The 22,901-nt window shown below is 33.5% G+C and overlaps 2 protein-coding genes across 7 annotated transcripts in view; one reads left to right on the top strand and one right to left on the bottom strand.

The window, feature by feature from the left end:
• LOC101889065 (rho GTPase-activating protein gacU) overlaps positions 1 to 13,738 on the top strand; it is a 63,859-nt gene extending 50,121 nt beyond the window's left edge. For 2 of the 6 annotated variants that reach the window (XM_059127109.1, XM_059127110.1), the window contains exons 3-9: positions 1,417 to 1,880; positions 2,084 to 2,325; positions 2,397 to 2,596; positions 6,874 to 7,017; positions 7,124 to 7,290; positions 7,353 to 8,032; positions 11,931 to 13,738. In XM_059127109.1, the coding sequence (XP_058983092.1) occupies positions 1,417 to 1,880; positions 2,084 to 2,325; positions 2,397 to 2,596; positions 6,874 to 7,017; positions 7,124 to 7,290; positions 7,353 to 8,032; positions 11,931 to 12,369 (2,336 nt within the window). In that variant the 3' untranslated portion in view covers positions 12,370 to 13,738. The remainder of the gene's footprint in view (positions 1 to 1,416; positions 1,881 to 2,083; positions 2,326 to 2,396; positions 2,597 to 6,873; positions 7,018 to 7,123; positions 7,291 to 7,352; positions 8,033 to 11,930) is intronic. The other 4 variants (XM_059127113.1, XM_059127112.1, XM_059127111.1 and 1 more) reach the window with 4 other exon arrangements.
• A 4,014-nt stretch (positions 13,739 to 17,752) lies between these two features.
• Positions 17,753 to 22,326, bottom strand: LOC101890769 (endonuclease III-like protein 1). Its single transcript, XM_059127115.1, has 4 exons — positions 22,060 to 22,326; positions 20,003 to 20,635; positions 18,640 to 18,810; positions 17,753 to 18,575 (listed from the first exon to the last, which is right to left on the bottom strand). Exons 1-4 carry the CDS (start codon positions 22,183 to 22,185, stop codon positions 18,102 to 18,104), a joined length of 1,404 nt encoding a protein of 467 aa, XP_058983098.1. The 5' UTR covers positions 22,186 to 22,326; the 3' UTR covers positions 17,753 to 18,101.
• Positions 22,327 to 22,901: the final 575 nt, after the last annotated feature.

The following is a 22,901-nucleotide window of genomic DNA, read 5'->3' as shown; positions in this document are numbered from 1 at the left end:
TACCAGTAAGACCGTTTGGATAATGCAGTTATACTTATCAAAAAACCATTAAGTGAGTGGGGCCGTTATACGGGTATACGGGTATCTATATAGACAACTTTATATTACAACAATTGTTATCGATTGGAGTCTTAAATACCAAATTTGAAAAAAAATCAGGATTATCAAAATACCGAATATCGGTGGATACCGTTGTATGTGCGCTATAAGAAAACATGGACCTAGAATATCTAGGTTCTAGGTTGTTCTGCCATCGGACCGAGAACCCATTATGAACTACAAATAACAATTTTTAGACAAACCCGTGGAAAAATGTGGCAAAAATCATCAAAATACTGAATATTCGGAGGTGGGGACTATACGAAAATATAGACCTATACATACAATGTTCTGCCACCCGAGCTAGAACCGTGAAAGAAATGTGGCGAAAATCATCAAAATACTAAATATCGGGATGTACCTTTATATGCCGACTATACCAAAACGTGGACAGATATACCTCGTTTTGTTGTGCCAAATTTTAAAGCTCTACGCCAAACAATGTGGGCTGTATCGTGATTTCAATAGACGGACATCGTTGAATCGACTTAGAATTTTATGCTGATCATGGGGTCTACGACGAATATTTTGGGATGTTACAAACGGAATGACAACGTTAATATACTCTTCTTTTAAGGTGGAGGGTATAAAAATAAGAAAACCACAGGCAGGCATAGAAGACATCAGGTCGTCTGTCTATAGAAAACTCAGGTCTTCTGTCTGTAGAAGAGCTTAGGTCTTCTTTCTATAGAAAACTCAGGTCTTCTGTCTGTAGAAGACCTCAGGTCTTCTTTCTATAGAAGACCCCAGGTCTTCTGTATATAGAAGTCCCCGGACCTTCTGTCTATAGAAGTCCCCGGACCTTCTGTCTATAGAAGGCCTCACTGACACATTTTTAATTAAAGAATTCACCTGATTGGTCATGTGTATATATAGAATACCACTTTTATAAATAAAATTTTTTTATAAAAAAAAAACATTTTTCGATCTATTGAAAGCTATGATTTAAATATCTAAAAAAATACAATTCAAATTCAAACTAAAGTTCCTAAAGCGGAAGTTGCTGATTTTTTCTCGCAACAAAGCCCTGGAAGACAATGCATTTGGGATGGTCATTAAATGTACTGATAAGACTTAGTTTCCAACACGCATTCAATTTCTATTCCAACTTATTTCAAACAGATAAAAAAAGTCCCCAAAAACCAGAATTGGAACAAAAGATCAATTATTGACAAGTGAAGCGGATGCAATAGAAAATTGTTTCCAACACTCCAAGGTCGTATTAACACAATGACACCACCCCTAATTATTTTCAATTTAATTCATGTGGGAATCTAATCGATTAATTTTGTTATTGTTTTTGTTGTTTCTTTTCAGCTTCAGCCATCAGTGAAATGGGAAAACGAAAAAAATTAAAATCTCGCAATAGCACGACATTGCCAGCATCGATTTTGAATAGCAGTATTGGAAGTGGTGGTGGTGGTTATTCTAAAGATCACTTGGATGCCTGGCTGGAGACATGCTTGAAAGATGCATCAACCACCCAGCTATCGTCATCATCGGAATTTCTCGATTATAATCCGACGGTAAAGACCAGCACATCTAACTCTGCAAATAATTTAAATCAGAAGAATCTCCTCTCGCAGCAGCAGCAGCAGCAATCGCCAATTTTCAATATGGCCAATATGGGTCAGCAGCAACAACAACAACAGCAAGCAATGAACTTACAGCAGCAGCAACAACAACAGCAGTTTGCCATGCGTACATCCAGTAATCCCCTCAGCAATAATCTGCCAAATACAAATAATTTTAATTTCCCATTCAGTCAGGGTTTCCAAAGGGTAAGAAAAGCATGGGAATTGTTCCGAAAAATGAAAATCCATCAATTTTCATTTTTCATATGTGAAGATTTGAGTTTCCAATCAAAACATAAATATCTAGGTTTATGGACGCGATTAGATCTGATCTAAAAGTCTGGAATAATCAAGATTTGATTTATAATTCCAACTCATATTTCCAATACTAATTTCTATCGTTTTTGCAGCCCATGCCCAACTTTATGAAACCCTCCTCGATGAATGCCTTCAACAATCGCTATTCCATGATGTTTCCATCCATGTCCACCGGAGGTTATTATCCACAAAATGATGGTTCTCAAGATTTTGCCAGCCTACCGCCAATGGTGAATATCATGGGTGGCGGCAGTGGTGGTAATTCATCGGAACATGAAAATAATTCTACAGATGTTCTAGATGGCAGTGCCAGTAACCCAAACATAAGTAGAGGGTAATATGTCTCATTCAAAACACTCACGCAAATCATTCTTATTAACTCAAAAAAAATGTTTTTCGTCACAGCTTCCGGTTCAGCGACCCATGCTTGCTGAATCCCTCAGATAATGATTCGAAAGTGAGTGGCCAAAATACACCAGATCGTCGCGCTAACCTACCCAATGACATGGATCAAAGTAATAAATTCTTTAATGTCCTGATGGAACAGATACAACTGTTGCACGAAACGAATAGCAAAATATGCCGTGACTTACATGAGGCCAAAGGTAAGTGGAATAGGATCTGTTGTTTGTGTGTGTGCGTATTTCCATCCATTCACATGCCTCGTTATTCCAAAATAGGATATACAATATGTCCTAATACCTAAATTGAAAATATTTTCAGATTCTGCAGGATTTATTAATGTAATGCATTTTCTTGAATTTATTAGATACGAAATAATGGGTTGTCCGTCCGACTTTCTGTCAGGCTGGTGCGCATGATAAGTCTCGAATGGAGTATCTGATTTGGTCGAAACTTGGTACATCGTAACAATTTTACCAAACGTAGTTCAAGTTAGGATGTTGGCAATATCGGTCCATTTCTTCTGGTGCCTCCCCCGAAGAAGGTCAATATTTTCACAAAAATTTACGGTACTATACGAGACGGGATCATTTAACATTGTGCAAAATTTGCAAATTGTAAAATAAACAATTTCGCATTAAGTACCTCCCAAACAGTGTGTCAAATTTTTGAATAATTTAGAGTCTTATAAAATGGGAAATAAGAATCCGATTATCTTCAATATTTCTATCAACGCGGGATCTGGTATGAAGTACGGATAGAACGGATCACTACTTCTGGTATCTCCACCACGAAGGGTCAACATTTTGAAAAACCATGAAGCTCATAAAATGCAAAATAAATTCCCAATTCTTCTCAAACTTCGCACATTCTAATATTTCTATTAACGCAAGATTTCAAGTACCTCCGTCATAAAGGGTCAACCTTTAAAATAAACATTACGGTCAAAAATAATAAATAAAATATATTTTATTGATTGATTTTTAAAAGAATTTTTAATGACAGAAATTAGGACCATAATAGCAAAACTTGTATGAGATCTTTAGGGAGTATACACGAGGACTATAAAGCTTGATTTTGGAAAAAAAACATTATGGACCAATACATCGACTGATATTTTAACGCAAAATCATGGATTTGTCAATCAATTGTTATAAAGAGCTCGCGGATTGTTAAAACAATTATTAAAGGATCTTATGGACAAAACTGCAAACCATAAAGTAAACTCGATTTTTATTTGATTACAAAAATACTTGAGCAAACGAGCAGAGACATTCATAAATCGGCTCGGTATGTGATTATATAGAGATCACCAGAAGAAGGTCCAAAAGATTAGTAAAAATTCATTCTGTTATGGAAAATCTGTATGGAATAGTGAGGAGGAGGTCGGATGTATAAAGAGCTTTTAAAAGTGGTTCCATATGAGATAGAAGATCCCATTATAAACGACTCATAGAAAGCTTTTCTACTTCTAAAAAACATAATTACTTCATTGAAGAATTCTAGAATTTCTATATGTGTATAGAAACATTAACATGTAGACATCTTATGTAAGATCTCCATAAAGTATATAGAGAAGATCTTCTAAGTATAAATAAGAGTATTTGCATGCAGAATTACCGACCCACGCCTTTTAGAGCAAACATTTTAATAATTGCCTATGCTAAAGTAAGAGTAAAAATGGAATATATTGGTCCACACTCTATCCACCATAATGTAAAAAAAAAACATTTATCAGAATTTAGAGGAATTTATTATGTTAGAAGAGCCTGTATGAACGTATCTCCTACAGGGTTTGAAAATTTTCCGCGGAAAATGGTGCTGAACTCAACAAAATACCGAATATCGGGAGGTACCGGAAGGATGGATGCCATTGGGAAATATATAGAGAGTGTTCTGCCGTCGAAGCTCGAGTGTTCTGCCTATCATAAGCTACAAAACCCAAATTTTAAGCGAATTCAATGGAAAATGTGGCTTACATTTTCAAAATACTGGGTAGACAATGTTCTATCATTGAATGGGTTCTATCTGGCAATTTCATCAGGAAATGAGGACGTCTAAATATCGTATATCGGGAGGTATCGTTATATGGGGGCTATATGAAAATGTGGGCCGATATCACTCACTTTCTATACTAATCATCTTCGACACAATGAAAATTAATATGCCAAATTTTTAAAGCTAAATATTATGCCTGTATCTCGATTTCACACAGACACAGACATACAGACGGACATTGTTAAATCTACTAAGAACATTATGTTTATCACGAATATATGGGGTCTCTGAGAGATATTTTTATGTGTTACAAACGGAATTAAAAATTCAACATACCTTCCCTTCCATAGCGGACTCCCTACTCTGTATTGGGGTAAGTGCGCTTTATACGGGGTAAGATGAAAAGACTGCAACCAGCTTCAGACTGCTGTCATTTCTAAGCCACTCGTCCGAAAGCTGTTAAAATTATTCCAGTGATAGCTCATTATATTGTTTACAAGCGCACAAAAGCATTTTGGTGAGAATTTTCCAGGAAAAAAAGTTATTCGTAAAGGAATTCAAGCGTAATAGTATGAATTTTTATATTTGGCTGGTAACCCACAAGTTGCTATCTTTAGAGAACTCCAGCATTTAAATGTGAATAAATTTTTTGAGTATTGTACCATCGCTCGTTACCGTGATAGTGGCAGCGTAGCTCGACGTCAAAGAAGTGGACGGAAGAAAACATCAACATCAGCTGAAATGGTTCGAAAAGTAAAGAAGCGACTTGATCGAAACCCGCGTCGCGGTTGCCGAAAAATGGCTCGTGAGCTGAACATATCGTAATATTCCATTCGGCAAATATTGAAAAATGAGCTCGGGGTAAAGCCATTGAAATTCCAAAAAAAGCAAGAACTTACACCGCATCAGAAAGAAAATAGACTCAAAAGAGCTAAAGATTTGCTTCGCTTGGGCGAAAGTGGTGAACTGCCCAATATGGTTTTCTCTGATGAGAAAACATTCGTTGTCCAGCAGTTTGTAAACAAACAAAATTATTGTGTTTAATTGCCAAAGAGGTCAGCTGAAAATGTGCACCTTCGGTTGGTCTCCAGAACTCAAGCGCCGGCCATGGTGATGGTGTGGGCTGCCATATCAGCCGATGGTCGCTCTCCGGTTGTATTAATCGACCGTGGCATATGAATAAATGCCGAATATTATCGCGAAAATATTCTGGTGGGTGTATTAAAACCTTGGGCACGCAAACACTTTGGCCGCAGATCTTGGACATTTCAACAGGCCTCAGCACCATCGCAATCAGCACGCACCACCCAAGAATGGTTACAAAATGAGGTTCCCCGCTTCATTTCCAGCCCACAATGGCCAACAAAATCCCCGGATACCAATCCGTTTGACTATTGTGTCTGGAATATTTTGGAAAGCAAGGTTGGAACTAATAAATACCAAAGTGTCGAACACCTCAAGCAAGCGCTTCGCCGGGAATGGGCCAAAATACAGCAGAGCAACAATCGGGCAGCGTGGCCATAGTTAGTGCCAAAGGACACTAATTCGAACAAATCTAAATTTATTCTAAGATTTGATGCTATTTCCGACATTTTTTGCTTTTATTCAATAGCATTAAAAAAATGTAAAAATTATGGCGTTCGACTTTGTTGCAGTTTTTTTATCTCACCGTGTATGTGTATTTCTTTTGAGGAAATAAGTTATTTTGTCTCTTTACTTTTAAAAATTAACAACTAAACCCACGGAACCTGTCAAGACTTGTTGAAGCACTAGCTGGGGAAACGTAGTGGGGGAGAGACACATTTACACACCTCAATATATATATATATCATAAGTGTAGTAAACGGAATCAGCAGACTCAAAAGAAAAATTAGTTCTTATACATTTGAACTAAAAACATAGTATGGCCGGTGAGAAGCTGCTTGAAATCTGATTCAGAAGTTAAAAGGCTTTCAAATATTTAAAATTATAACCTTGCAGAATCTGAAAATGTGTAAAAAGTTTTTTATTTAACATTTTGTTTTCATTTCATTATGTTTTTCATTCACATTTTGTATTGTAATTTATTACCTTATATCTCCATACACATTTATCTTATTAATTTTTCTTCGTTTCTGTACATATACATATATTATGTGTAATTTTCTATATTTCCTTACCAAGGTATTATCAATATACCTTAATTTCTAAAACCTTTCTTTTTGTATAACTCTACTATCTTCTTTCGGTCTTTCTCTATCTCTCAATTTATTCAATATTTCCCAAAAATATTCTTCATCTATTGCATATCATTTGTATTTCTGATTTCTTTATTGATTTGTATGTCCTTTGTCTGAAATTAAAATTATTAATTTTGTATTTTTGTTCAATTTGTTATTATTTGTCTTTTCTTTTTACATATCTTGTTTTATGTTACTCGCCTTATCTCTCCACCCAATTTCGTACATTTGATTTTGTTGGTGTTGTTACGACAACTTTTTAGTTTGTATTGAAGTTTTAAAGCACGCTCCCAATTTGGGTATGAGGCACCGTAGAGATAGCATAAGTGGATTAAGTACCCATAGTCAGCCGATGGTGTTTGGCAGTGGATTTGGAACCCAAAGTCCAGCGCCATCATATCATTCAGGTGCGTTTTTCAAATTGGTATACTATAAAGAGAGGATGCAGGGGATGCATTAAGTAAATCTTATTTTAATAACAACACCCTTCTTTGGTTGCTGTGTTAATTTCAGGTGCCTACACTCCAGGCATAATGACTGATGTGGTACGTGAGGTAAAGGAGGCGGCACGAGTCCGGGAAGATGCCCTCTTAAATCGAGTCAAAGCCTTGGTAGAGGAACGCCAATGGTCAATGAATGAATCCAATTTACGTATGATGAGAGATATTGAAGAATTGAAGGTAAGCCTAAAAATATCAAATGCAATAAATTATAACGTTTTATTTATTGTTCCCACTTACAGTCACAAGTTCATCACTTACGTTCCGATCGCAAGGAAACCAACAAACGTCTCAATCACTTGGAGGCTGAAAATAAATATATGCGCCAAATGCTGGCCGCCCTCTATCACAACCGCAATTCCGTTCCCGATATTATTTATGAAAATGAAACCTTACGTACCCGTAAATCATTTCCCCATACACGACGTAGCCATCAGCCAGCATTAAATTTACACTATGGCACCGTACATCATCAGTCGTCACAGCAAGGTACTTCGTCATTGGATGAACAGGAGGAGGAACCCCTACATATTATCGAGACACCATCGACCACATCAACCGCAGATATTGCAGCCCTTACAGGTCAAAGATCATCTGACATGCGTCATTCCTTTTCCAGTTCAGATGGTGGTAGTATTAATGGTGGAGGTGGTAGTGGTGTTGGTGGCGGTGGTGTTACAACCACAACTTCGGGTAAACTATCCGGTCCCATAATGTCTCCACCCAATTTTGCTTTAATTTCATCGGCCAGTGATGATGTGAAACGTAAAAAAGACAAAAATCCCAAGAAATTGTCCTCGGATGAGGGGGATACCGGAGATATGTTGCCAGCCATTACGAATGTTACGACAAATCAAGATCTACGCCGAGAATTAAATGAAGCTGTTATTGCCCGTAAAGAAGCTGATGATCGTATTATAGCGTGGGTTTAAATTTATCTCTTTTTGTTGATCCTTAAATGATATTTTTAGTTGCATTCTCCTATCATTTCATCAACGTTTAATACATTGAGCCAGTGTATGCGTAGGAAAATTATGCACTTTAAGTCAATTGGTACCCTGTTTTATTTCGTTTTGTTTAATATTCTATTATGCAACTAGTCTAAATTGTATTATTTGTCACAAGATATTTTTATTCGTAATTACTTAGATTTGAAATGCTTTAGTTAGAGTGGCTTAGATAAATGTAGTAATAAGTTTTATATGTATTTATTTGAGTTTTTGTTTGAAATGTTCTTGGACCTTTTAAAGAGTTGTGGTTAAAAAGTGATGCTGAACGAAATATTCCAATTTCTATCTGATATTAAATATATTGTCAATTTTTAATATGCATAATCCTGTTGGAAGAAGCAACATTACTTAAGCCTTAAAACTATTGATGAAAACCAAGGTCAATTTAAAAAGGTCATACAAAAGAAGACAAAAGTCTGAATACGTCTCAGGCGTTTTTCTTCTTTTTTTACCAAAAATCCATTAACATATACAACTTGATGAAAACCATTTATAACAATTAAGCTAATGCTCTAGTCACGTTGGGATAATTAGGTGTTACACCAACCAGACTCAATATCAAAATTAATTTTTTGTCTATCTTTCGTACTGCAATTCTTTTTACAATATCTGTTTGACCAATAATCTAGATGCTCAGCGGCAGTAATTACGTACCTATTGATTGTGCCGTGGCTCTAGTCGATGGGGCCAACAGGTGATACCCTATTGAATGAAAGCAAGACTCTCGGAAATAGCATCAAATTGTAGAATAAATTTTGATTTGTTCGAATTGGTCACTTTTGGCACGAATTATGGCCTTTAAACGGCCAATGAAACTGTCACACACTGCTCGAATATTGCTCAGTGGCAGTGTGACCAGATCTAAAATAGTGTTGCAGCTAAAACAGCATAAAAATAATGCTAAAAAATGCCAAACAAAAAAAATTAAAATGCTAAAAAATAATGCTAAATATAAATACCTTTTTTAAAACCCTGCAACACTAGGTGCAGGTGGTATTATAAGTCTGATTGGGCCACAAAATTATGTAACACTTCGAAATTTTGGCTTCCCACATAGGAAGGTATATATTGATCTTCTAATCTCGCTGAGCTAAACCGATCTAGCTATGTTAATTTGCAATCACGCTACAGGTCACAATTATAGACCAATCGACGCGGAATTTAGCATGGAATTTAGCTTTCCAATTTGGATGGTCATCGGATAATATTGAGCGAGTGAAATAAACCATAAGTTTTGTGTTAAAAAAATTGCCATTTAACCGCGAATATTCTTAATCCCGGTGAAATTACAAATAGAAAAGGTCAATTCTGACCGTTACGTATATGTCGATAGTGAAGATTTGGGATATATAGCGACATATATTCGCTAGAATACTTACATCTCAAAAATAGCTGGACTGATTTTGACAAATCTTGTCAATTCAGAATGCACTCTAGACAGGAAAGAAAAAAATCTATACAAAAACGAATGAAAAGATCAAAAAAAAAAGATGAGAATATTGATTTGGTGATATTTTCTTATATTTTTCCATTTTGTCACATTTTTGCATGGTACAATAAGGAGGTAGCTTCGTAAAACTGCAGAAATACAGCCCTGAGGCTATGCCCGCTTACTATCAGACTCGTTCAAAATTATATGCTACAAATTGTTTTCTTTTTTTCATATTTTTCCAAATTTTTAAAATGAGTCAAATAGCGCGAAAAGTGAATGAAATGTATGGATTTTCCCTCGAAAATATGATCCAAACTGTTTAATCTTTCAATTTCATGGCTAAACTGGTTAATAGCTTTAATGCGAGAGCCGCAATCTACGTGTCTTCCAATCATTGGTTTTGAAAGTATTTTGTTAAACAATAAATACATACAAAATTTTACATTTTATAATATTTTTACTCCTTACAACACTATATAGTTAGGATATTATATACAAGGCATATTTATGGCCCGATCCTCACGGAATGTTGGATGGAGATGGGGTTAGTGTCAGAATAGGAGCCTGATGTTTTTGGAGATGTTCGCAAAATATGTACAGGTTCCAATGGACCAAAAACTGAAAGTTTTCTGACACGTCATAATTATCGTCCGATCCTTAGGAAATTTTAAGTGGCGGTTCGGTATGGGCCCTACCAAGCATTTTGGATGGCCATCGGATAATAGTTAGCGGAAAAAATGGGCCCCAATTTTTGTGGGAAAAATACCAAAATGTCTAATCCACCGAAATGCTGAAAGTGAATTCCAGACAAATTAAGAAATACACGAATGGCACACTAATGATCTAATTCATATAGAGAAACCTTAATTTACAAATATTGTTCTGAATGGCCATTAGCATGACTCTTTTTTCTTAAGCTTTAATATAGTGCAAATTTTATAAAAATATGCATTACTTCGGTCCAAAGCTTGAAATTTTTTGGAGGTGACAGGTTTTTGGAAAAAAATTTGGTACCAGATCCATGAAGGTTATTCGGAAGGAGGACAATAAGGTCCAACATCTGTTTTTAAATTTTATATGATTTTATTAAAATGTATTAAGCCCTGCAACGTTGGTTGCAGTTTTTTTATCTAACTCTGAAATTGGACTACTTTAAAATCATTTCAAATATTAAAGGTTGTTCATCAATTCAAGGTCATAAGGCAATTTTCAAATGTTTGTAATTTCTGCGGAAAGTGATTTTAAGCAAAAAAAAATTCCGCGTCATTTGGTATATAATAGTGACCTTCAAAATAAAAAAAAAATTGTTTCTTGGTCTATTTCATCCCTTAAATGTTTTGCGATCAAATCCAAATCAAATCCTACCCTAACTTCATGCAAGAATTTGTAAAGTTCGAACCATAACTGTAGAGGGATTAACATAAACAGATAGACGAACACATATATGGATCGACTCAGCTCGTCGAAATAGGAGGATTGATTGATAAGGTGGGCTTGTGCCCAATAGGTGTATCTATCAAAGTAGCGAGATCCCCTCTTACTCCCTACATATCTTTCTCCTATTGTTGTAACAGAATTGGCTGAGGTGACAGCCACTGTCCGACTACAAATCGGGTCATTTCAGAGCCCAGATTGTTGTGTGAACATAGTTTGCAGCACTGTTTTCAGGCAAACCATCTACCAAGTGACTACTGAAAATTTGTTCCTTTTTTCATTTTGTCCCACATGATTCCAATCTTTTGGCCATTGTTCGATGTTAAGTCTCCAACAGATTCAATGGAAAATATCCTATTTGGTATCCAATTTTTTTTATTTTTGCTTTTATATTCGAACTGTTGCTATGGTTATGTAACTTCTCTTCTAAAGCTGAGTGATATATTTTTTTTCATTTATTTTAAACCAAAACAAAACAAACAATTCAATCAAAAACTCGTATATTTAAGTTTATAAAATCTATATAAAAATTATGTATGTTTATTCATAGCACTAGTTATTCTCATAGTTGTATTATAGTTTTAACTTCATATCATTGGCATTATTTCCTTGATGGCACTAGCAACTTTTTGAAACCTTCAATAATAATTTGAAACCTATGGCATTATTATTCGTACCTCCAATTACCTCTATTGTCTTAACAATTTGTGTAACTTGCACCATTATTTAAAATATTTTTTTTTTTGGTTTTTAAGTTGCTAATGTGTTTGTTACCACCATACCCCTCACATCTTAAATCAACCAACAACACCTCACATCCCATAACATATTACATAGATATTCTGCTTAATTCACACTCACAATCCACTTGTGTGTTTATTTAACTGACCATAGAACTGTTTCTTTCTCTTTTTTGTGTTCTATTTTTTTGATCTCAATTTTAGACTTGAGAAATTGGTTAAAACTCTACAAGTAAATGCAACTCATCCCCCATCCTCCATGGCTAATAATAACAGTAATAATAATAATAGCAATACCACGAACACCACCACAACAACAACAACCATAGAAAGTAAAACGCAAAAACCGCAATTAGCTAATGGTGAGGGTGGCAGTGTTCCTAATAAAAGTAAAACTAATAGTGGAGTAATAGCAACCAGTGGTGGCGGTCATCATCATAGTAAAACCCCTAATAGACGTTCGACAACAACCAGTAGCGCTGCTGCAACAACAACTGCTGCTACACATAAACCTAAATGGTCCACATCGACATCAGCACATCATCCAAACCATCATCATAGTAATCATCATCAGAGTGCCACAACAGCTGCCCACAGTTCTCCGGTGAAATTAAGTGTTGCTGGACCCATTACCGATTTATAGTGCGAACAACCGGTAACACCACCGGTGCGTAAACCACCCAGACGAAAAAGGTCGGGCATAAGAATATCACATTTTTGAACAACAAATACAAAAAGTTGCCAAAAAAAAAAAAACATTTGAATTTGTAGTAAATTCACTTCATAACCTTTATTGTGTAAACGAAAGCAACGAAAAAAACCGAATACACAGATAACCTAAAAAAAGAATATTTAAAAAAATATTTTGAATTTTGTGGTATATTTAAAAATACAACTAATAGAATTAACATTTCAAAAATTAGAGTGTACTACAAATTTTGTATATGTTTTTTATTATTTCCATATTAATTTGTTTGTGTAATTTAAAAAAAAAAGTTATTTGTAATGCGTAAAGTTCTTTCGTTAAACTATTTGTCACTAATTAATAAGAAAGAACTGTGTAAATAATAATATAACGAACGTACATGTAAAATAATGTCATTGCCAAAATAAACGTTTTTTTTTAGCACAAGAACGACTGAGGATTCAGGTTTTATAACTGGACTGAGGAAAGCCTAAAGGGATAAGTACATAGGAAGCTTGAAGTCATGGCTAGGCATATTTTGTGACATTTCACAAAGGGATTACAGAGCCGCACTAAAATCCAGTCGTCGTTTTCCATTATAATTTAAAATTAATATGCCTAGCCATGACTTCAAGCTTCTTATGTACTTAGCCCTTAACATACTTATTGTGAAAATTAACTATCAATTGAAATGTGTATTGTTTTATTTTTTTCTCAACAAATCTTACTCAAGATTGCAAAATAGAAAATTGATAAAACCAATGAAAAGAAATAATTTAGAGTATGAGTTGTTTTTCAAATGTACATTTATTTTGTTTAATATAATTCAAAATAAGTCGTTCTAGTTTCAAATTCTAAAATTACTAACTTGCGTGCCTACAAAACTACCACCAACTGTGGATAATTAAATTAACAACAAGTTAGAATGTATCACCATGTTTCAGTACCTCCGCTTGTTGCTTGTTTATGGGAGATGAAGTTTTATCTAACTTCAAAAGAAACATTGGCATATTGTAATTTAGAGAAATCATGGACTTTTTTAATTTGTCAAAGTTTTCCAACAAATCATCATTTGAGAAGGATGATTTAAACTGTACTAAATAAAAAAACATTTGCACAAATATTCCCAAATAAAAACCGAAAATAATTTTTTGATCATTTTTCCCTCTGACTTTTATCGAGTAACATAAAATGTCATTTTAGGCAGAAGAAATATTCTGCACAAAATTTCACTGTAAATCTCAGAACAAACCATATATATAGGTACAATCAGATACAGTAGTTTTTATAAAAATTACATTAAAAATGTATGTACTAAAAGTTAAAATTATGTCCTTGCTTTTTTGCTGTTAATTTAAATCGTATCCAATCCCGGTCAAAATATCCTTTTATATTTAATTTTTTGGGAAAAGTGCCAAAGTAAGAATCTAGATCGAATCCCGTTTAAATTATTTTTTTTAGTTTTATCCATTTCCAATTTTTGGCAAAAAAAAATGTCGATATAGGTCCACCATTTTGTACAGCTCTTTTATAATGATACACCCTGATTTTTGTTGACTACCTTAATGGTTACAATTTTCTACCAAAATATTTCTCGCATTTTTATCTGCAGGATTCCGGGGAATCTTAATCCAAAAATGTCTAAAAGTGTGGAAGTGGGGGGAATTTGTCTCCTCTATTTTGGTAACTTTTCGATGAAAATGTTCAAAACCCCGATACACTGGTCTCCTTTTTTAATTCCACTCTCATAACCTGATGAAATTTCCCCGTAATTATTTTTTGTGTTGCACAGTGTAATCTAGAATGTAATTTTCGTTTGGTGCCTCAAAAACTTCCAATACTTGTCTTGTCTTGAGATAATTCAGATTTTGCACAAGGACAGTTTAAAGTTTCCAGCGATCAATTTCTTGACTAGATTTTGCAACGAACTACATTCTTCTAAATTGTCACTCTAACAAGGATATGGTTCCGTTTTTATTCCACAAACAAATTGTCTTATTTTGTTTCTGATAAAATTTTCCACAAAACTTTTAAATTTCATGTTTTCGTACTACATGCTTGGTACGACTAACATACGAATCTATGTTATTTTATTAAACTGATCTTACCAAGAGTTCTTAACGTTTCCATGTTGTTAACTGTTCTTCTGATGCACTCGATCTTCCGATCTCGATCTGTTCAAATAAAATTGTAGGCCATTGATTTTTTAATTAAAGTAAAAAACAGTTCTTGATGTATTATTTACGCAGTTCTTTCAATGTACATTATATGACTCGTATTGTTTGTATTTTTTTTGTCTATTGTAACATAAATGTAATAAAAACAATGTAACGTACATAATCAAAATTGTTCTAATATTCCTTAAATATTTACATTACTGAAACACAACACGAACAAAAACACACACTAAAATCGAACAAATTTAGATTTCAGGGAGGCAGGTAAAATGCAGGTAATGTAATTCTCATTTTATTAAGAAGTTTAAGAAGCTACTTCCGAATTTATGGATCTTATACAAGCTGATACCACTTGAATTGATCCTACGCAAAATGGAAATATAAAGCCAGCATTGCTTTGAAACTTCCCTCCTCTACACACTAGCTATTGAATATTACTATTTTGAGAAATATGTAGCCAGTCTATAAGGGTAATTAATGAAACATAATAATATTATTAACAATAAGAATAGTAATTAAATTAGTGATTAAAGTAATAAAAGTAATAAGGATATCGAATATAGAAACGTTAAAAACTTATCATCGTAAATTCGAGTTTTATTATAAAATGTTTTATAGAAAAGTAATTTGTTATTGAAATAGTAATATTTCTGTATTAATATGAAATTGTGCGATGGTTTGGCCGAAACACGGTTTAGTTTTTATTCTTAACACCATTACTACAATATATATCCCATTATATGTATTGAGAAATTATATATTTTTAAGTGCCATTTCATAAAAAAACTATATTGAAAATCATAAATCAAAATAAATATTTTCATTTTAACAAAAAAAAAAAATAATAATAATAAAAAGTGTACTTTTTATTTATGTATGCAGTTTATGTGGGAGCAAAGTGCCAACACCATCAAAAACCACAAAAAATAATTGAAATAAACTCCTTTGGTTTTCAGAAATTTCATTGCCGATTTTTTACACTCGAAAAGAATAACGAATTTTGACGAATGTTTAAACATGACGACAAACTCCAAGTATAGAGGGAGAGTTAACAAGTTAAAAAGCAGTATGTTCGGCCGGGCCAAACTTCGAATACTCTCCACCATTTGGAACGAATTTGGATCTTTTCAAAAAAAATCCATTAACAATTCTGTTCTTCTGTTGCACTCGATCTTCCGATCTCGATCTGTTCAAATAAAATTGTAGGCCATTGATTTTTTAATTAAAGTAAAAAACAGTTCTTGATGTATTATTTACGCAGTTCTTTCAATGTACATTATATGACTCGTATTGTTTGTATTTTTTTTGTCTATTGTAACATAAATGTAATAAAAACAATGTAACGTACATAATCAAAATTGTTCTAATATTCCTTAAATATTTACATTACTGAAACACAACACGAACAAAAACACACACTAAAATCGAACAAATTTAGATTTCAGGGAGGCAGGTAAAATGCAGGTAATGTAATTCTCATTTTATTAAGAAGTTTAAGAAGCTACTTCCGAATTTATGGATCTTATACAAGCTGATACCACTTGAATTGATCCTACGCAAAATGGAAATATAAAGCCAGCATTGCTTTGAAACTTCCCTCCTCTACACACTAGCTATTGAATATTACTATTTTGAGAAATATGTAGCCAGTCTATAAGGGTAATTAATGAAACATAATAATATTATTAACAATAAGAATAGTAATTAAATTAGTGATTAAAGTAATAAAAGTAATAAGGATATCGAATATAGAAACGTTAAAAACTTATCATCGTAAATTCGAGTTTTATTATAAAATGTTTTATAGAAAAGTAATTTGTTATTGAAATAGTAATATTTCTGTATTAATATGAAATTGTGCGATGGTTTGGCCGAAACACGGTTTAGTTTTTATTCTTAACACCATTACTACAATATATATCCCATTATATGTATTGAGAAATTATATATTTTTAAGTGCCATTTCATAAAAAAACTATATTGAAAATCATAAATCAAAATAAATATTTTCATTTTAACAAAAAAAAAAATAATAATAATAAAAAGTGTACTTTTTATTTATGTATGCAGTTTATGTGGGAGCAAAGTGCCAACACCATCAAAAACCACAAAAAATAATTGAAATAAACTCCTTTGGTTTTCAGAAATTTCATTGCCGATTTTTTACACTCGAAAAGAATAACGAATTTTGACGAATGTTTAAACATGACGACAAACTCCAAGTATAGAGGGAGAGTTAACAAGTTAAAAAGCAGTATGTTCGGCCGGGCCAAACTTCGAATACTCTCCACCATTTGGAACGAATTTGGATCTTTTCAAAAAAAATCCATTAACAATTCTGTTAAAATCTTAAAAATACGGGGTCTATACGACGTGGACCTACATAGGCATTGTTTGTTATAAACCATTACCATATTCAAATTCGAAACTTGAAATAAACGGTAAATAATGTAGCTAAAATCAACAAAATAACGTATATAGGGAGGTACCGTTATATCGGAGCTATACGAAGACCTGCATAGGCAATTTTCTGTCACAGACTGTAGTTCCCATTACGAACTCTACATACGTAATTTGAAACTAATCCGGTGAATAATGTCGCTAAAATTATCAAAATAGCGAATATCGGAGGTACTACTATTGGGGGGCTATATGAAAACGTGGACCTACATGGCCCATTTACGAATATAACCTACTGGCAAAATAAACATGTGTGCAAAATGTTACCGTTCTATCTCAATTCGTTCCAAAGATAGCGTGATTAAGACAGACAGAAAGACGGACGATGCTAAATCGTCTTAGAATTTTACGCTGATTGAGAATATATATACTTTGTTGGGTCTGACATGAGTATTTCCAGGAGTTACAAACGGAATGACAAAGTTAATATACCCTCCATAGTATGGTGGAGGGTATAAAAAATCGGGCAGTAGAATTTATGGGATAATACGAAAACAATATTTATATTTTGTATAGGTATTATTGCCCACTTTAAAGCTAAAGCACTTCATACCATATTATAGTTTTTGTGTAATCAAGCATTTCTATCCAGATGTGATAAACTAATTCAGGAGAACCATTTTATAGCATTTTAACAAAAGCGCTGATTTATCAACTATATAGAAAGTTCAACTAACCTTTTGTAAGCCAACACAAATTTCAAGTGCGTTTTATCTTTGCCACTACATTTTACAATTTATCTTCACGTTTGCACGCTTAATTATCACCAAATACGTAGAATTTTTAAGTCAGAATTAATTATTAATCTGAAAAATTATACATATACATACATTTTTATTTTATTCACATACACGGTACGTAAAATTCGATCTCCTTGATCTCCGTTTGCACGCTTAATAATCACCAAACATGTTGAATTTTTAAGTCAGATTTAATTATTAATCTAAAAAATAATACATATACATTTTTATTTTATTCACATACACGGTACGTAAGATTCGATCTCCTTGAGATTTGTTATAACACATGTATACACCACATAAATAATGGAAACTAAATATGCATCTTCTTCTTTTTAAACGTAGCCTTTTGACACAATTCCGAAACTTCGTTGTTTTCTCTTTTATCCGCGGTGTCCTTTGTTTTCGGTGCCGCTGGGCATATACTGCAATTGAGACATTTTACACATTTCGGTCTTAGAGGCGTACAAATGGTTTGACCAAATCCCACTAACAAATAATTAACCTCCTGCCACAAATCACGAGGCAACCAATTCTCTAGGGCTTTTCGTGTTTCCTCAGGTTCTTTTGTTGGTTTTGGCAACCATCGCAAACGATTACAGATACGATGAACATGAACATCAACACCTATGCCCGTGGTAATATCCCATGCTGTTGCCATACAAATGTGAGCCATTTTCGGTCCAACACCAGGTAGAGCCACGAGTTCTTTTATATTATTCGGAATGTCGGAATTGTATTTTTCAATGAGTATTTTAGATGTTTGTTGTAAATATTTTGCTTTGTTCTGAAAGTTCAAAAGATTTGTAGGAAGAAGTAATGGTGACATTTTCTTGAGGATATTTTATTACCTTATAAAATGATACCGGATGCAATATATTTTCCAGAACATTTAACTTAATTTCACATATAGACTCTGGAGTTAAGGTATGCTCTCTCAAACGCAGCATAGCATGATAGGTGGTGTCATCTTTCGTCTGGCTGGATAACATTAGGGCTACCAGTTTGTGAAAACGTTGTGTCTGTAAATATTAATGTTTAGTGAAAAGTAAACTGTATAAAACACAAGCAAGATTTTGTATTAAGTTGTAAATTGTTTCATATTTTATTCGTGAATTTTATCTTTTCCAATTAACCCCATTACCTTAGTTATTTGAGATTCATCAGCGGATTGGTTAATAATAAAGCAATAAGTGTTTATTACGCGAAAAATGTACACTTCGAGTACAAAATTACAAGTAAAGGTTTCTGCAATCGCAGAGGATCGCCATGTCGATTACTAACTAGCAAATATTCCAATGATAGAAAGCGTAAAGCAAGGAGAGCAAACTCAACAACCACTGAACGTTGACATCTGGAGACTAGGGTCTCCGCCTACTGGTGTCAGTCAGCACTGGACTTGGGAAGTTGAGGTGGAACGTATCAAACTTATACACAGAATATATATATTCGTCTTGCTACGAATTCCCTTGGTCCGTGCCAGTCGTCAAAAGCCCTTCTGTTCGGTTTGTCAAAACGCCATCAACTCTTTCTCAAGGAAATGTAATAGATACAAGTAGAATAGACATTACAGTACTATATATAAAGGGAATATGCATTATTTTCATTTGGAAGGCAAATAAATTAAATAATGTAATTTTTCAGAGAATGCGCTAGAGAAATGCTCAAAACTCATCCAACTGAGTTGTAGAGGGAAGTTCGCCTATGTTGTGTGATATTTCACGATCTGTAAACCATATAATTTTGTAGAAGAATACATGTTTCAGAGGTCATAAATGAATGAAGAATATCTACAGAAAATATACATTATTTAATAAAAAAAAAGGTTCTTTCACTTTTTGTTTTATGAGGATACAATTTTATGGTACTTTAACAAGAAGAATTTCATTTATATATAGAACATAATTTCATTTCATTTATTTACCTTACAAAGAAATATAAATAAGCCCACAGGGCCCATAACTTATATTATCTATCTACAATACCCTAACATAATACAAATTCAATGATTAATTCAAACTTAACAAATAACAAATTAAACCTAATAATTTATCTTAATAATTCACGAGAATTACCATCACCAACTAAACAATAATCTAGTAGAGCAGTGAAAAAGTGTAGCAGAAACGAGCTAAAAATAAGAAAGAACTATTTTATTACTCACAAAACAGAGTATAAATAGTAACTCACATTATACCCTACAAATTTAATTACCTTTTCATCTGCATTTTCATCGGCACATTTATGACAACCCATGGTATCAACAGGTGCCTTATCCTTTGAACGCATTATACGAATATTTTCTAAAATCGTTTTCCAATTTTCTGGTTCCCATTTGTCGGCAATTTCCTCTTTGCATGTTTCGGGGTTTTCCTGTGGAGTTTTTTTTGTGACCTTCTTATTTTTAACTGACTTATTAGTGTCAGTTTCTAATACGTTTGAAGTCGATGGTACATCAACACTGTGTTCTGTTTTTATTTCATCTTTAATTTCATTATTGGAACTTTTCTTTGTTGACTTTTTACGGCTTTTAACGACTTCTTTTCCACATAAAGCTGAGGTAGATGGTACTTCAACATTATGTTGACGCTTTATTAGAAAACTTGTAGCATTGGGTAGAACTTCCAGTGGACTCTCTTCGATTAAATCCTTTTCCGCCTTGTTTCTGGAAATTCTTTTGGGCTCCTTAGTTTTCACATCTATTACATCTTTTGGGATTGCATTAATTTTATTAGTTGTTGACTCTTTTCCTATTGAATCTTTCAAATCATTTTTATTCTTAGATGATCTCTTCAAGTTCGATTTTGTATTTGCCTTAATTTCGGTGGTGAGGTTAGAACTTGTTCCCTGAAATATAAAACGAATATAAATTAATTTAAAAACATTAAGGTAACATAAATATTAGTTAAAACTTAATTTAGATTTGCAATTTATTTAGGAGGACTACATTAGTTTCGGTTAAATATTTAATTTATTTTTTGTTGCAGTCATATCGGTGTGTATTTTGCTGCTAATCGGGATCTGATTCTAAACCATAAAATTCAGTAACTTCAATGTAACCATAAAGATTTCAAATGGGTAGGGTATTTTTTGGCAGGGTAACTTTCAATTCCAGTGCATCATCCTAAACGTTTTGTCTAGACATTCAAGATTTCTATTCCAGTTTGATAGTGACATTTAAACTGAATCGACGAGCTTTTACTTTAAAATATCCCTGAAGATGATTTTCGGATAAAATAAAAATATTGCATAAATAAAAAAGGAAAAATTCAAAAATAAGCAAGTTAAAAGCAGTTAAGTTCGAAGGCCGAACTTTTAATACCATCCACCATTTGAAAAGAACTTGAAAATTAAAAAAAAAAGAAATACGAAAACTACCACTTAATTGAAAACCATTATATGGAGACTATACGAAGACGTTAAGCTGCTTACAAAATTTATTGTCATATGCTGTAGTACCCATTACAAACTTCAAATACGAAATTTAAAACAGTTCCAGTGAATTATGTGGCTAGAATCGGTAAAATATGGAATATATAGAGGTACCCATGGTACAATGAAGAGAAGGTAGGTCAACTTTGAAAAAATTGCAAGTATAGAGGTCTACCTGTTTGGCTTGTAATGTCAGAATTAGTATCAAAACAATAAAAAATCAAACAACTTGTTGCATTTATTTTGAATAAATAATTGAAAACCGCGATAATTAAATAAAAGGTCAACACTTCTTTTCAAAATCATGTACTATATATCTCTAAAGGATTATTTCGCTACAAAAACTCTAGATTTTGTCGATGCATACGTTGAAATAAACATTTTGAAAACACTCGAATTTGAATGTTATCTGAACAATTTTTTTTGTTATTGAAAAGAAAACACATACATAAGCAAATAAAGATGACATATTAAGCCAAGAAAATAAAAAAATTAAAATCATATGGTAGTTCTGCCCTACCTTGATATCATTGTACCATGGAGGTACCGTTATATGGGGGATATACGAAAACGTAACTTAAAGCATACGAAATTTTTTGTCATAGTACCCAGTACCCATTGCGAACTTTAAATACGATATGTGTTACAATTCCGGCGAATAATGTTGCTGAAATCATCAAAATACTGCGACGTTTTATACGATATTGATTTATGACATCTATGGCTGCACAATACAAACCCACTTTTCATTTAAGAATGAGTTTTTATACAATGAACGCGCTGATCTCGGACCAATCTGCTGGAACGTTGACATATTCAAACAGCTGTAACTGACTTACGTCTTGGAGTCTTACTGGTACCTTCCTCGCAGAGGCACTCAATTTTTTGGCCAATGTTTGTTTAGATTGATTGGTGCTCATAGTTCTCAGCGCAAATGAAATCGTTTTTCGAAACATACATCTCATACATCTCTCTTCTGTCCTGTTGTTGTGTTGCTGAACAGAACGGATGCGGAGCGATTGGGAAACGAAGCGAATATAAAAGCCAAAAAGGAATACTTGATAAAAAATGAACAGAAAGAAAAAAAGAGGGACCTCTGTTGTTTACGAATGAGACGAAGGAGACATGAGGAAAACTGAACACATTCACTGAAAGAGCGCAGAACTAGCTACAAATTAAACAGGAGGATGTTTCATAGTTGACAGCCGATGCACGCCATCTATACTAAAACTCGCCGTTTTACGAATAGAAGAATAAGCAATATAACAAAATGTGTGATTTATTTGTACAGTTTTTGTATAGACCGTCGGTCAAACAACAACTTTTGAGGTTTACGAACAAAACCCATTCATGTTGCGTTCAGACAACGGCTATATTCGTGTTTTGATAGCATAGTAGAAGAATATAGGTAGACGCTTCGACACAGCTGCTGGGACAATGAACTGTCAAACCAATTTTGGAATCGAAATTGTTGAATGAAAAATTTGTAAATATTGTTAAAAAATTCATATTATAACAACCTCCGATTGGCGTCGTGTAGACAAACATATACAAATATACTTATTTTTGAAGAAATATTTAAAAAAATTTGACATATCAATGTTCCCAAGCGCTGATGCATCTACCCATGGTACAATGAAGAGAAGGTAGGTCAACTTTGAAAAAATGTCAAGTATAGAGG

Source organism: Musca domestica, unplaced genomic scaffold, assembly GCF_030504385.1.
Source record: "Musca domestica strain aabys unplaced genomic scaffold, Musca_domestica.polishedcontigs.V.1.1 42, whole genome shotgun sequence".
Taxonomy (NCBI): domain Eukaryota; kingdom Metazoa; phylum Arthropoda; class Insecta; order Diptera; family Muscidae; genus Musca; species Musca domestica.
This window is presented reverse-complemented; position numbering and strand designations above follow the sequence as displayed.

Bases quoted from the DNA above. Each gene is read 5' to 3' on its own strand.
- LOC101890769 (XM_059127115.1), bottom strand. From the start codon at position 22,185: ATGAGATGTATGTTTCGAAAAACGATTTCATTTGCGCTGAGAACTATG. The intron at 18,811-20,002 runs GTAATTAAATTT...TAATATTTACAG, and splicing joins ATGAAAATGCAGATGAAAAG to ACACAACGTTTTCACAAACT. The intron at 18,576-18,639 runs GTAATAAAATAT...TTGAACTTTCAG, and splicing joins ATCCGGTATCATTTTATAAG to AACAAAGCAAAATATTTACA.